Genomic DNA, 13,960 nt, shown 5'->3' on the forward strand with positions numbered 1-13,960 from the left:
GACCTCACTAAAATCCTATCTGAATTACTGACTTCTTAGGTCTCACTTTGAAGTATGTGTGTGTTCATTTTCTGTGGTTGATTATCGGTCTGCGTGCATGTGGTTCTCTCCAGTGATAAAGTGTGTCCCAGACTTTCCTCTCATCATAGGCAGTGTGCGGTCATTTAGTCCAGTCACAGAGGAGACTGAGAGTGAGGGCGGTGAAATGACCTGTCTCAGTTTTCTCTCTGAAGTGAGAAGAGAACTTTCAGCCTATCTCTTGCTTGACCAGTGCGCTGTCTTTCCTGCTCCTTGTTTTCCCCTCTGGGGATTAACTAAATCTTGCCTGAAGAATACATCGCTCTGTGGCCTTGAACCTGCTAGCCCATAAGCATTAGTACACAGCAGACTTAAAAGGTCTTACCCTTCATGCTTCCAAACTTCAGACAAGTACAAGTGGATGTCCTCTCTCCAGATTCTGTCACAGAAAGCTATTTTTACACTCTGAGTTCGTTGGAATTAGGAACACTGATGTTTATATTATGCAAACCATGATCTGTCTACTTTTCTGAATACATAATATATACTTCCGTAAAAAAAAATTTTTAGACTTGCTTAAGATGGATAGATCTTCTAATGGCTCCTTTTATTCACCCTTTCCTCCAAAGTGTTTATTATCTATCACACATGCTTTGAAGGTATTGCGAGTTGGATATGCTGTTAGTAGTCAAGGGAAATAACACATAAGAAAATTAGCAGGAATTTTGAACAGTGGGAAGTGGGTGCTTCTGTGCCTTTCTTTTCCCTGCATCTCAGCAGTTGAACTTGTACTCTGAAGAAGTATCTGAATTGACTCTCAGAGCATTTCCCCTGACCATTTCTCAGTGTCTGTCATTTCTGTTGCCCTCCTGACCCTGACTTCCTGGCAGCCTGTGTCTGTATCTCACTGTGGAAGAAGGTTGGGTCTGTCATGGTGTTCTCCCCCGGCACTGGCCAGCCCTGCCTCTGCTGACTGTCCTCCTGTTTTCTTGCAGACCCCGTGGTGAAGGAGCAGTCCCAGCCATGTGCAGATAATGCTGTACTTTCCAGTGGTCTCACAGCGGCCCGATGAAGACTGGAAAGCGACGGGTAATGCAGCATTGATGCTTGCCAATAAAACCAACCAACCAAACACAAACCTTGAAGGAAAACTACAGTGTGATAAAAAGAAATTCTAGCCATTCCTTCTAAACGCAAAGAAGAGTAAAGACCTAAAAGTCTGTCAAAAAGAAAGAAACTCCCCAGCACTAGTCTACAGGGAGCTGCCGTTTGGCAGCCTGACGATGCACATGGTTGAGGATCTGAGGGGACTCTCCCTTTGGAATGCATGGGAGATGAGAGACTCGGAGTTGTTGTACATTTACCTTTATTTAACAGGAGACCACTGTTGAATTAACCTGTTCAAGTCAACAAGCTCTGAATATCTGACTTCCTATCTATTCCACTGTGGTCTGGGTATCCTTTGGTGAGATTCAGGCTCAAGTTTTAGCAAAATGTCAACAGTCTGTACTGACACACCAGCCTCATTTATGAAAAGGAGATACTAAAAGAGTGACAGTATTTTTTTTTCTAAGCTCTTTTACAAATTCATGTTTTATGTGTTTGTTTTTTTTTTTTTTTTTTTTTTTTTTTTGATGACATGAGCTCCCTGGGAAACGTACCTCATCCCTGCAGTTTTCTTCTAAGTATATTCACCTGGGAGCAAACTGCAGTCACTCATTCACAGGAGTCCCCTTTGATGTCAGGAGGCATCACTTTAAACCTTGTGACGCCATGGAGAGGTCCATCTGTCTCATCGAACGTTGGATGTTAAGTGCATAGCTTGGAGCTTACTGTAACCTTTGTTGATTTGCCTAACCATAAAATCTTGTTGCTGTTTTTTTCATGTAGCTTTTTTTCCCCCAGCCTCTTAAGGAAAACTTCATTTCCTAGCACATCCCTGTGTGTGCTCCTATTCTAATGCCCATTTCTGAAACAAAGACTTTTTGTTCACAACCATAACTAAAGCTGGAAAGTCAGGCTTCAGGGAGGGAGGAAAAAAAGCGTCTTTTTAGAATTTATTCAGGTAAGATGAATTGGGTGGGGGGAATAAAAAGTACTCCCCTCCCACCCTTTACCCCTTTTTATCCCCATGAGAAACAGTTTCCCTCTGTAATCAGAGTGATCTGCGTTTTTAAGCTCTGATGGGTAATACATGAATGTGTTGGCAAGGATAAGTCTTTCTCATCTGCAGGGACTGGAGTTGTGTGGGCAGGGCCACGGATAACCCAAGCGACCATAGAGAGTCGCATACAAGGGACCTGGGGAAGGGAGTGGGGCTGCTGGGGCAAGTATCAAAGCCTGAGATCCATTGTGCTAGCCTTCACGTTAGCAAAGGAAGCTATATTTTGTTTAAGAAAAAAAAAAATAGGGCTGAGGTCGCTCTGGGAACTTGTCATCGACCTGGTTTGCAAGCAGTCCCCTGACCCCAGCTGCAGAGCTGCACCACAGCTGTGGGGACCTCTCCCACTAGGCTAGAGCTCAAGGTGTCTACCATCACATCACACTTTAGGATTTCTTTATTAACTATTTAATAATGCCATTTTTATAAAGTTAGATTGTTTGAAAACATCTGTTTACATTCCATATTCCAATAAAATTATATTGGTATTGGTAGCAGGTCCTATCTCTAAATGTAGATTTCTGTTTTGGTCATTTGGTCGGTAGGAACTTAAAATACAAGTAAAACAGGATCCCAAAGCCAGGAAATGCATTCAGTTAAGGTTCTCATACCAATGCTACCTGCCTTCATTGCACATTCTGTATATTAATGTATACATTTGTTCTACCTGAAAATCAAAAATAAGACAGGAGCTCTTGGTTGAACTTATATTGATATGTCAGGCAGCAAAACTCTGTTTTGGATTATCAAAAGCCTTCTCGTGTGCCCTTCTAGGCAACACCGAACTGTTGGTTATTATTTATCAGGGAGATGTGCCACTGTGTGTCTTTCCTGCCCCACCCATCTCCTCCTTTGTCACCCATTCCCTCCCCCCACCCTTCTTTTTTTTTTTTTTTAAGTTGTCTGTCTGGACCAAGCAGGGGAAGCTTACTGGAGGGTTTTGGTGAAGTAGTAACCCCATTTCTTTCTCTTGGGTCCCCCCAGAGGCAATAAAACCAGCTGGAGAAGAGTCAGGTGACTGACTTCTGCCTCTCTCTCCTCTGGTCATGATGTAGTAGGTGCAGACACAGCTCACCTGCCTGTGCTTGGGTTTTGTGACTGCAGCTTGGCAAAGGAGTAATTCTTCCGTTTTATGCATACAGTTTACTTTTCCACCACCTATACTTTTTACCTCTCTTCATGCCTTAGACATACAGCATGATTGAGTTTAAAATGCTCACTCCTTTCTGAGTCTGGTCTTGACACCCAACTTTTGGCTGACTGACTGTGGGTGGTTCTTTCCCAAACTGAACTGAGTCTAGTCCAGACCTTTCTTTTTTTACGTATCTCCAAAACCATTTTGTGTCCAGATGGACCTAGCTCCCCTGGGATTTTAGAGTAAGGAGGCAGTCTTAGAGTATTCCAAAAGAGGGGTGAGAGCATGCGTGTGTGTGTGTGTGTGAGTGTGCGTGAGCCTAATCTTATCTTTAGACAAAGCTATGGTAGATTTACCCACCCAGTATCCTTTTCGGTTAACATATTATTTCTTAAATTCATCTCAGTAATTTTCATTAGACGTTTTGTTTGCTTCATTACCTTATAACAGGTTAAAAGTGCCTATGATAAGGACTTATTTCCTAAAGAAAAGCAAAAAATGTGGGGAACAGGGTAGTGTTACACTGTCATCTCAGGTACTGCCTATGTTCAAGAACATAGACCTGGAATGGTGAGAACAGAAGGTTCCTGTGCCAAATACAGATCGGTGTATGAGAGGTTATTGGCCACAAGTGAGCAGAACTGCAAGGTTTTGCTTCAGCTGAGAAGTCCCATAGTGAGAGCAGAACTGATGAAGTGGTAATGTTTTCATCAGGTTTGCTTGCAGTTCACTCTCCCTGGGGTCCTATTAGCTGACCTGCCCCTAAACTATCCTAGCCCTGTGGTAGGTGACCAGGTGGGAGAAGCCAGTGAGTGTATAACGCAGACCAAGCATGCCCAGGTCTTCATACCACTTAGAGGAGTGCCAGTGCCAGTTCTGTGAGGCACATGAACATCAGTCACCACTGGGTCGCCTCACAGGCATTCTCCAGCCCGTGGGTACTCATGAGGCTCAAAGCGTATAGATTCCCTTGCAGAGAAGGAAGGTATTCTCCAGCTGATTGATGAGAGGGGACGAAAGAGCTTGTAGTCCTTGGTGGCAGGGAGAGAGGCCTGGAGAGAGGGCTGTTAAAAGAAGAAAGGGAATCAGTAAAAACAGTTGAAAGGTAGATACTGAGGTGAGGGAACATGACTTCTTGAGGGAACAAAGCAAGGGAACACAAAGTTGAAGTTCTGGAACGTGCCCTGAGATGGGCACTGCCCCCAGGATTGGTTTCAGTGGGACTGCAAGGTGGTGCTCTCAAGGCAGATGCTGAGTCCCAGAGAGAGCCCGCAGCCATGGGTCTCAGTCTACACCTACTCAGGGAAATGACTTAGCTTCTCCCAGGTGCTGCTTTGATGAGGATGGAAGCAAAACTATTTTGGGACACAAACAATTGGAAGAACTTTTATATATGCATTGAAAGAGAGAGCCCTGTTGACAGTCTCCTTTAATGCCAGTTCAGATTAATGATTCGTTTAGGAACCTGTGTTACTGCACGAGCACTCGTAGGAAAAAGCAGATTTCCCTCCTACAAATTAATAGGAGTGGATGGTAACTGATCAGAGTCAAGGCCATTGAGATATAAGCCCAAAAGCAAAAGCAGGGTCCATATGAGCACACAAGAAGCCAAAGCTTGTCAGCGAGCTTAATAAATCTAAGACTGAGTGACATCTTGCTGTTAAAACTAACCATGGGGTGGGGTGAGGGGAGGGTAGGTGGCGAGGAAACATCTGGCTTAAGAAAACTAGTAATAACGTATGCTTTGGAGCTATATGGATATGTCAATGAAAATGACCCCAACCAGGTATTGTAGAGGCTGGGGGGAGTGATGTGACGGGATTATACAGGTGATGCATACTTTTGTGTAGAGACTCAACAATGTGCTACAAATGTGATACTTAATCCTGAACTGCATGTATTGGGGATTGGTTTTTTGTTTTGTTGGGTTTTTTTTTTTGTTTTTTTGTTTTTTTTGGTTTTAAAGTTCATTGAATCAATAAATTAACAGTTTTGCACTTGCTGGCTTTTCTTGCTGTAAATGGTGACTAAGAGGTTGGGACAGAAATCTTGACACGCAGTGGAAAGCTTGGATAAATCTTCAAGAACCATGGAGCCGACTCTTTCCTTCTGTTTGCAGAAAAGCAACACTGCCTGGGTTGTGATCCTTTGCTAATGACTACTTCAGACACAATTGACCACCTCTTTGTATCACTGGATGACTGATGTATGATTTATGTGCTGCTGCCCTTTAGAGGAAAGAAAAATGCCATGTTAAATCCTGTTTTCATAAATAAAAATGTTGATAATCACCAGCCTTCCCAAGTGGGAGACAAGCCACTGCTATGAGGAACTTAAGCTTGTATTTCCTGTCTCTTGGGGGAGAGGAGGAATAAACCTTGAGCTGGGAAGTTGTGTGGGTGGGTGGTCGCAGTTAATCACCTTGGCACGAAGACTTTCCTTTAGCAGAAGTGGTGGGACTAGGGTGGTGTGGGGATTGTTCTGTTTCTTGGTACTTGCTTCTGAGTTGTGCCACTCAGAACCTGCTGCTTGGGATTGACCGTTTCACTGCAACTTTCACCTTTGGCAGAGTGTTCTGCATTTATGAAAACCTCTCCCCAGCCCCATTCCTTGCAACACAGGTGGGCACATTCTGTTGTTTGGCAGGTGGTGGAGTCTTTCATTCGTGCGTTCCCTTCTCACTGATCCCTCTGTGGAGTTGGAAGTTTGAAAATCATTTGCTGAAGAGTCATTCCTTAACCTTATGCACCATGCAGCCTTGCTCAAATGCTAAGCAGTAGAACCCTTCCTGTACCCAAAGAAAGTTTGGGTCATGAAATGTTTCTGTGTGACAGCTTCCTAGGTACATTGTCCCTTCTGTCGGTACCCTGCTGTGGTACCATTCTGAGCTGCTGCTTCTAGAATTCTTTTGGCGTCTCACCACCCACTCCTCTGTGTTGGACATGGAGGGAGGAACGAGGTTTTCAGGCCATGCCAGACAGCCACTTCCAGGGGGCAAGTTAAAAATATTTGAGCTCCGTTTTTGCTCTTTATTAGTGGCCTGGGCCCTTTCCCCGTGTAGATACAGTCATCTGATTTTTGGTCCCAAGACATCCTCAGTAAATTGGGTCAGGTCTGCTGGGGATCTGGAGCTGGGCTGCTGAACTTGCACAGAATAGTTAAGAGGCTTTGGTGCTTCTAGATCAGCATCCTGGACTCGAGAAAAGGGGAGGGACTCAGTCACAGTAAGGCCAGGACAAAGACTGCCTCTGTAAGTGATGATCAGAGGAGGAAGGAAGAGGGTACTATTTGAAACCTGAAACCCAGTTCTTACCTGGTTTTCCACAAAGTGCCATGTGCAAGTCAGGCTTGTATGCTATTCCCAGCGCCCCCCAGAAGAAGAGCCACACGCCAGTGGAGGCCTGTCCTCACTCCCGGTCAGATTGATTAATGCCGTCTTTCCCCTCCTCCCGTCTCTCTCCCCAGGTCTGTTGCAGTTTCTCCCACTTTTCCATAAGCAGAACAAGAACCAAATCAAACGTCTTAACGTGTGTAGAGAGATCACGTTCCGTGAGCAGACACAAAACGGTGGCAGGTTTGGCGAGCACGAACTAGACCAGCCGAAGGGCAGCCCACCACCGTATATCAAACCTCACTTCCGAATGTAAAAGGTTCACACGCCTTTGGCTTCCTGTTGACTTCCTCCTGACCCAGAAAGCATGGGAAATGTGAAGGGTATGCGAAATGGTTGTTGGTTACTGTTGCTCCCCTGCGCCCCTGGCTCGTCCCCGTGGCCGCCTGTTTTTCCAGCAGGTCACGTTAACTAGCCGACCACAGACTCCAGTGGGGGCATGGGGCATATATGGCATGACGGGCGGTTACATATTATAATTTTAAAAGTATATATTATTGAATAAAAGGTTTTAAAAGAAACGTATGGAGCGTTTTCAGTGCAAAAGGGGCCGTTAAACGCGACCCATGGCCACAGAGGACTGAGTGAGATAGAAGAGCATTTGAGCCCGGTTCTAGCCAGACGGAAGAGGGCCAGTCCCAGAGGTAAGGAAGGCAGTTTCCAGGATGCTCTTGACAGAGATGAGAAGTTGAAGAGGTATGTGAACCAGTCCTGGCAGTGGGGGCCGCAGGTGATTCCAGCAGACTTGGCCAGCCAGGAAAGCCGGGCCTTGCCTTGAACACGTTCATCTCCCTGGACCCCTCCTTCCAAAGCAGGTGAGTCACCCAACCGTCTAGATGGTAGGTAAATGTCACCTCTAGTGAACTCAGGAAGCTGCCTTAGCCCCTTTGCTTTCCCTCTGTGTGTTGCCATGTTCCATTCCACCTCCTAATCCCACCCCCCTCCCCACACCCCCCTCCAAAAAAAGCATCTTGCCTTGCAAGCTGGTTGAGTCTGCTGCCCCAAGGTGGGGAAGGGGTCGAGTCGGGGGTTCAGAGCATCCTGAAGCTCCCGTGAACTGGGAGGAGAAGCAGCCCACTCAAAGGTGAAAGAGGGTTGAATAAAAGCACCACGTGTGTCTGTTAAGTGAGGAAACAAAACCTGTTTTACAAATGAGCTTCCCTGGCACCCTCAGTCTTCCCCTCCCAGGACAGCTGTGCCGCAGGAGGCGAAAGCAACAACCTGGTGGCTGCCCAGCCCTGTGTCTGGCTGAGGCCTGCGTCCTCCCACTGCCTGTAGAGCAGAAGCGGCGGGCAGACCCGACACCCGGGCGGCTGAATGGGGTGCCCGCTAGTTCTCCACAAAAGCCACTGGTCTGCGCAACATCCCTTCTCCTGTCTTCTCTGCTGCTTATCCTGAACAGGTGACTATGGGAACCCAGGTGTGGACACCCACAGTTTTTGAAGCAGTTATGGGGGGAAAGCAAAGAGGCCCCTCAGGGCCACCACGACGTCAGTGTCCCTTGGACCAGCTCCTGTCATATTCAAGCCATTCTTCAGGTGTGGGAGCTCAAGACTATGTCTGCCCCAGACACCAGCAAGCAAGGGCCCGCAGGCCAACCACCAGCTGACAGGACACCGAATGGATAGACTTGGTCCTTTCCAGCTCCATCACCAGCCTCATGTTCTCAAGCGGTCTCTCCCATGAGGCCCGTTTTGACTCAAGGCTCTGTAAACTGTTGGCCTCCCATATCTCTGAGACAGCATTTCTATACCTTGTTTTAATGGGCACATCCATGAAACTGCTATGAACATGGTACTTCATATGTGCGTGTTAATCTATGTAGCATGTTATCACCGTGTTGACCCGCTGGCGTTTGAGGGCCTTCCCCGACAGGGAGAGTCTCTTCAGAACGCTAGCTTTATCCAGTTTCCCTTCTCAACCAGTGGGAAAGTCTTATTTTCCAGAAACCTCTCAACCAAGATAAGCTTGGGTTTTGTGGATAATCATTGTTGGTTGGGAGAGTGCTTGGTTGTAGAAAGAAGGGCAAGGAGGAGTTTTTGCTTAGGTTGTTTTGGCCTTGAAAGAAGGCGACAAGGAACCCACTAGCCCAAGAACAGTCTGAAGCTCATCCACAATGTGCTTGGAAATTCAGAGCATCAGTTCACATCTTTCGATAGCTTGTGTTTGGGTTGTTTAAAGTAATATTTATTGACTTTTCCTGATTACCAAAGTAATATATATGCTCATGGCAAAAAATTCAAATGTTACATAAAAGTGAATAATGAAAACGTCCCCCTAACCACATACCCACACATACAAAAACACTTTCCTCCCTTGGAGGAAACCACAGTTAAATTTGGCATATATCTTTTGATTTTTTCCTATGCATTTACTAACATTTTTAAATTATAATGATTTTTATTTTACAGAAAGGTAGTCAAATTTTACATTCTTTTTCTGCAACTTGTGCTTTCACTTAGTTGGGAAAGTTTTACTGCTAGCATGTATAGATCTACCTCACCCCTTTTCATGGCTGTATAGCATTCCATTGTGTAATGTACCACAGTTGAAGCAATCCCTTGTGGATAGACTCTTACCAGTACTGTTACCAGGATTGCTGCAATGAACAAATTTGCACATATATTTTTACACAGTCTGTATGTTTGTGAGATAAAATCTTAAAAAAGAATTACTGTGCCATATTTTTTTTTCCTTTTTTTAGGAAGGGCATTGTTATGATTCAGAAAAAGCAGTCTTCCATTCCCTTCTCTCGCTGATTTAGGTTGGCACCATGATGCCTTTAGCTATGGAAATTTTGTGGGGCTCTGTCAGGCACCTGGATCATGGTGCCAAAGGTCTATGAGCTTTCCGGGGACCTACAGAATATTTGAGACTTGAAAAAAGGGTGTTGGCTCTAACATAAGAACGTTGCAAAATAAAAACTTAATAAATGTAACTAAATGTCTCTCCGGTCCTGTGAACTGAAAATTCAGTATTTACTTTTTGTTGTTTGTTTTAATTTATTTATTTGGTTGCACTTGGTCTTCATTGCAGCAGGCAGGCTCCTTAGTTGCAGCTTTTGGGCTCCTTAGTTGTGGCATGTGAATTCTTAGTTGCGGCATGCATGTGGGATCTAGTTCCCTGACCAGGGGTCAAATCCAGGCCCCTTACCCACCCCTGCACCACCAGGGAAGTCCCTGGTATTTGCTTCTTTTCTTTTTTAATAAATAAATTTATTTATTTATTTATTATTGGTTGTGTTGGGTCTTCGTTGCTGCACATGGGCTTTCTCTAGTTGGGGCGAGCAGGGGGTACTCCTCATTGTGGTGCGTGGGCTCCTCATTGTGGTGGCTTCTCTTGTGGAGCACAGGCTCCAGGTGCGTGGGCTTCAGCAGTTGCGGCACATGGGCTCAATAGTTGCACACAGGCTCCTCGGCATGTGGTATCTTCCTGGGGTAGGGACCGAACCCGTGTCCCCTGCATTGGCAGGCGGATTTTTAACCACTGTGCAACCTAGGAAGTCCCCCAGTATTTGCTTTTAAAAATATTTTTCTCATAATTAGTGAAGAATCACAGACAATCACAGAATAATAAAATAATTTCAGAAGCAAATTCTAGAGTTCTTTTTTAAAAAATTACGGGGAAAAAAATTAAATATGAAAAATGGCTGCCTTTTAATGTTTGAAATGCTATGGGGAAGGCTTCAAAAGTAACCATGCAGAGGACTGGTGAATGTTTGAAAGTATCCCTGGCCAGAGGAGGCTGGGCAGTGGAATGGATGAGCAGCCCTTTGCAGAATATTCTACACACTTTTAAAATAACGTGCATCTCAAACGCAGTGTGCTCAGTGAAGAAGCCAGTCTCGAAAGGCTGGATGATTGGATTTATACGACATTCAGGAAAAGGCAAAGCTGTGGGGATGGGGAACAGAGTTCTCCATCTTGCCAAGGGTTAAGGTTGGGGGGTGGGGGGGTGGCTACAGAGAGATAGCAGGAGGAAATTTGGGGGTGATGGGACTGTTCTGTATCCTAAATGTGGCGATGGTTATATAACTTGGTGCCTTTGTCAAAACTACACCAAAAAGAGTACATTTTACTGTATGTAAGTTTAAAAATAAATTTTAAAAAAGTAATAATAATGTGCAGGGTGCCAACACAGTGCCCTTTGAACTTCACTCCCAGATTAGCAGGAGCTTCTTCTGCCCGCCACTGCCTCTTTTACTGATATCTTTGGGTATAACCACTGGAGCTGGGATTCACCATCTTCCATCTGCAAGCTGAGCACCCCAGTCGTTTGGGCACTTTTCCATCTTTGCTCCCAGCTAAGGGGTGATTCTCCAGGCACAGCTCCTCACCTCATTACTGTACCTCCCCATTCCCATCAGCAAGGAGGGGTGAAGAGTAAACTCTGCCTTACAGTGTGTGGCAAGTCCCTTGTGTCCTTTAGGAGCCAGGTGCTTGGAGTTTCTGGTCTCAGACTGACATGAACAGATGCTGTCCACTGGATTTTAGCAAGTGACCAGGGCTTTTGTGCGCTGAAAGGGATTCTTACAGTTCCAGGTGTTTTAAATAATATCTTAGTGATTAAAGCTGTGCATTTAAAAATCTAATTTGTCTTGTGTCTTTACAAATCTTGTTATAACTACACAGTTGGTTTTGTATATAAATTTGGATGTTTAATTTGGTTAATCTTTGATTGATGCTCAGTTAATTCAAAACTTAACAGGTTAGACCATAAATATTGCTCACATACTTAATCTAGTTTCCTTAGACAATGTCAAAGTAAACCACATATTTAATCTGTTTGATTTGCACAAACACTTCCAATAGCTACTATGAAAGACCTAAAATCTGCTGAAATCTTCCTAAGCATTCAAATGCTAGCATATCTAAGTCTAAACTCAGAGATTTAATCAAAATATTTTAAACATTGTTTACAAACAATTAAATTTTCATAGCATTTTAAAATTGCAGATCTAATTTCAAATTCCTTTAAGCATTTCCAGTTAATTTCAAAGTACCAGATCCTCTAATCCTCTAAATGAGTTAACTATTTCAAATATCTTAAATAACAAAATATCACAATAATCAGAAACTTATTCCCCTGTATGACATGGATTACTGATATTATGCCTTTGATTTACTTCCCATGATCTCTCTGTGTATTTTGATGCTTATCCCACCAAGGAGAGAGATTCTGTCTAAATGCAGGACTGTGATTTGTTCATGGTCAGAGATTCTGAGCTGGGCACAGAATTGCTTGCTACTTCTGCAATGGTTCTACCCAAAGTGCAGGTTAACAAACTAAGCCCCTTCTTGTAGTAATGGAATTCTCAAGATCACACCGTATCTTACACCTCATGCAATTACTTCACTTTTATCTCTTCTGCAGCTTTTAATGGCCTGATTAGCATCAGTTGAGCTTCTGCAGCACTACCCAGATTGTAATCACTTTACTGCCTCATTAGATTCTGCTCTTTTCATTTATGACTTTTTAAAACTGATTCATCCACCTCATTCTAATTGCATAATCATTGAAGGAAGCAACCTATCAACAAGATTTTTCCTTTCCAAACAAAAGAGGACCTCTATTGGCTGCATGGATCTGAAGTTGCTGAGGCCAAGAGAGACAGAACCTGTGCTGGGCCTGCAATGGCCAGGACCCCCAAGTTTGTGACTGTAATTCACTGATTCAGCGCTTACTTACTGCATACCCACTTTATACTGGCACTTGCTCTGGGCACTGGGAATACATGTATAAGCAAGACAGGCCAAATTCTGTTTCCCAGAAGCTCAAAATCAAGTGCAGATACAGACAATAAACAAATAACCACACACTGTCAAGTGGTGATAAGTGCTGCAAAAAAAACAATAAAGCGGAGCCTTAAGCTGCGCGCCGCCATCGCCGTCATGCTAGGCGCCGCGGTCCGCCGCTGTTCGGTAGCAGCAGCCGCAGTCGCCCGGACCAGCCCCGGAGGTCTCCTGCGCCCCACTCCGGCCCCCGGCCCCGCCGCCGCTATCCAGTCAATTCGCTGCTACTCCCATGGGTCACATGAGACAGATGAGTTTGATGCTCGCTGGGTGACATACTTCAATAAGCCACATATTGATGCTTGGGAATTGCGTAAAGGGATGAACACGCTTGTTGGCTATGATCTGGTTCCAGAACCCAAAATCATTGATGCTGCTTTGCGGGCATGCAGACGCTTAAATGATTTTGCTAGTGCAGTTCGCATCCTAGAGGTTGTTAAGGACAAAGCAGGACCTCATAAGGAAATCTACCCCTATGTCATCCAGGAACTTAGACCAACTTTGAATGAACTGGGAATCTCCACTCCAGAGGAACTGGGCCTTGACAAAGTATAAACCCCATAGATGGGCTTCCCAAGGATTTATTGATAATGCTACTTGATTGTAAACAAACACCTGGAAATACTGATGATAACATATTACCTTATTTGAACAAGTTTTCCTTTCTGGAGTACCAAACTATGTAAATGTAACTTGGACTTTAATAAAAGGGAAATGAGTTTGAACTGAAAAAAAAATAAATAAATAAAAAATAAAGCGGGGTGGCGGGATGAGCAGTTGGGGTGGGAGAGGTGCTATTTCAAATTGGTTGTCACAGAAGTAGTAGGTTCAGTAGTATTCCCCCCAAATTCATGTCCACCCAGAATCTCAGAATGTGAATTTATTTGGAAAGAAGTTCTTTGCAAAGGTAATGAGTTGAAGATCTCAAGATGATATCATACTGGATTCAGGGTGGGCCCTAAATCCAATAACTGGTATCCTTATAAGAAGAGGAGAGGACACAGATACAGAGAGAAAAAGGCCATATGAAGATGAAGGCTGAGATTGGCATGATACTGTCACAAGCCAAGGAATGCTTGTGGCCGCAAGAAGCTAGAAGAGGCAAGGAAGGATTCTTCCCTAGAGTCTTAGTCATAGTATGACCCTGCCAACACCTTGACTTTGGAGTGCGAGCCTTCTGAACTGTGAGCAAATAAATTTCAAGAGAGGTGGAGGTTTTAGGAATGAGAAAGAGGCAATGGTCTGGGAGGAACAATGAGGAACAAGAAAGATGTATATCCTACCTCTAGACCCAGTGGTTGAGGGGTACAAAGGAAAAGCCACCTCCATTTAAGAGGATTGAAGGGGAAGCCATACCTTCTGGGAATAAGCAGACAAGGTGAAGGAGGGAGTGGCATGGGCAGGAAACAGGGTGAAGAAGTGATCATTTATGGGAAATGGCAAAGATCAGTCTGGCTGAACAG

At 44.5% G+C, this 13,960-nt stretch overlaps 2 protein-coding genes across 3 annotated transcripts in view; both read left to right on the plus strand.

Moving 5' to 3' along the window:
* The window catches only part of CSNK2A2 (casein kinase 2 alpha 2), a 36,936-nt gene extending 29,710 nt beyond the window's left edge, over positions 1-7,226 (plus strand). For both annotated transcript variants that reach the window (XM_057711720.1, XM_057711721.1), the window contains exons 11-12: positions 1,014-1,107; positions 6,780-7,226. In XM_057711720.1, the coding sequence (XP_057567703.1) occupies positions 1,014-1,090 (77 nt within the window). In that variant the 3' untranslated portion in view covers positions 1,091-1,107; positions 6,780-7,226. The remainder of the gene's footprint in view (positions 1-1,013; positions 1,108-6,779) is intronic.
* Positions 7,227-12,572: 5,346 nt separating this feature from the next.
* Positions 12,573-13,089, plus strand: LOC130838991 (cytochrome c oxidase subunit 5A, mitochondrial-like). Its single transcript, XM_057712754.1, has one exon. It carries the CDS (start codon positions 12,597-12,599, stop codon positions 13,050-13,052), a length of 456 nt encoding a protein of 151 aa, XP_057568737.1. The 5' UTR covers positions 12,573-12,596; the 3' UTR covers positions 13,053-13,089.
* The last annotated feature ends 871 nt before the right edge of the window (positions 13,090-13,960 follow it).

Source organism: Hippopotamus amphibius, chromosome 16, assembly GCF_030028045.1.
Source record: "Hippopotamus amphibius kiboko isolate mHipAmp2 chromosome 16, mHipAmp2.hap2, whole genome shotgun sequence".
Taxonomy (NCBI): domain Eukaryota; kingdom Metazoa; phylum Chordata; class Mammalia; order Artiodactyla; family Hippopotamidae; genus Hippopotamus; species Hippopotamus amphibius.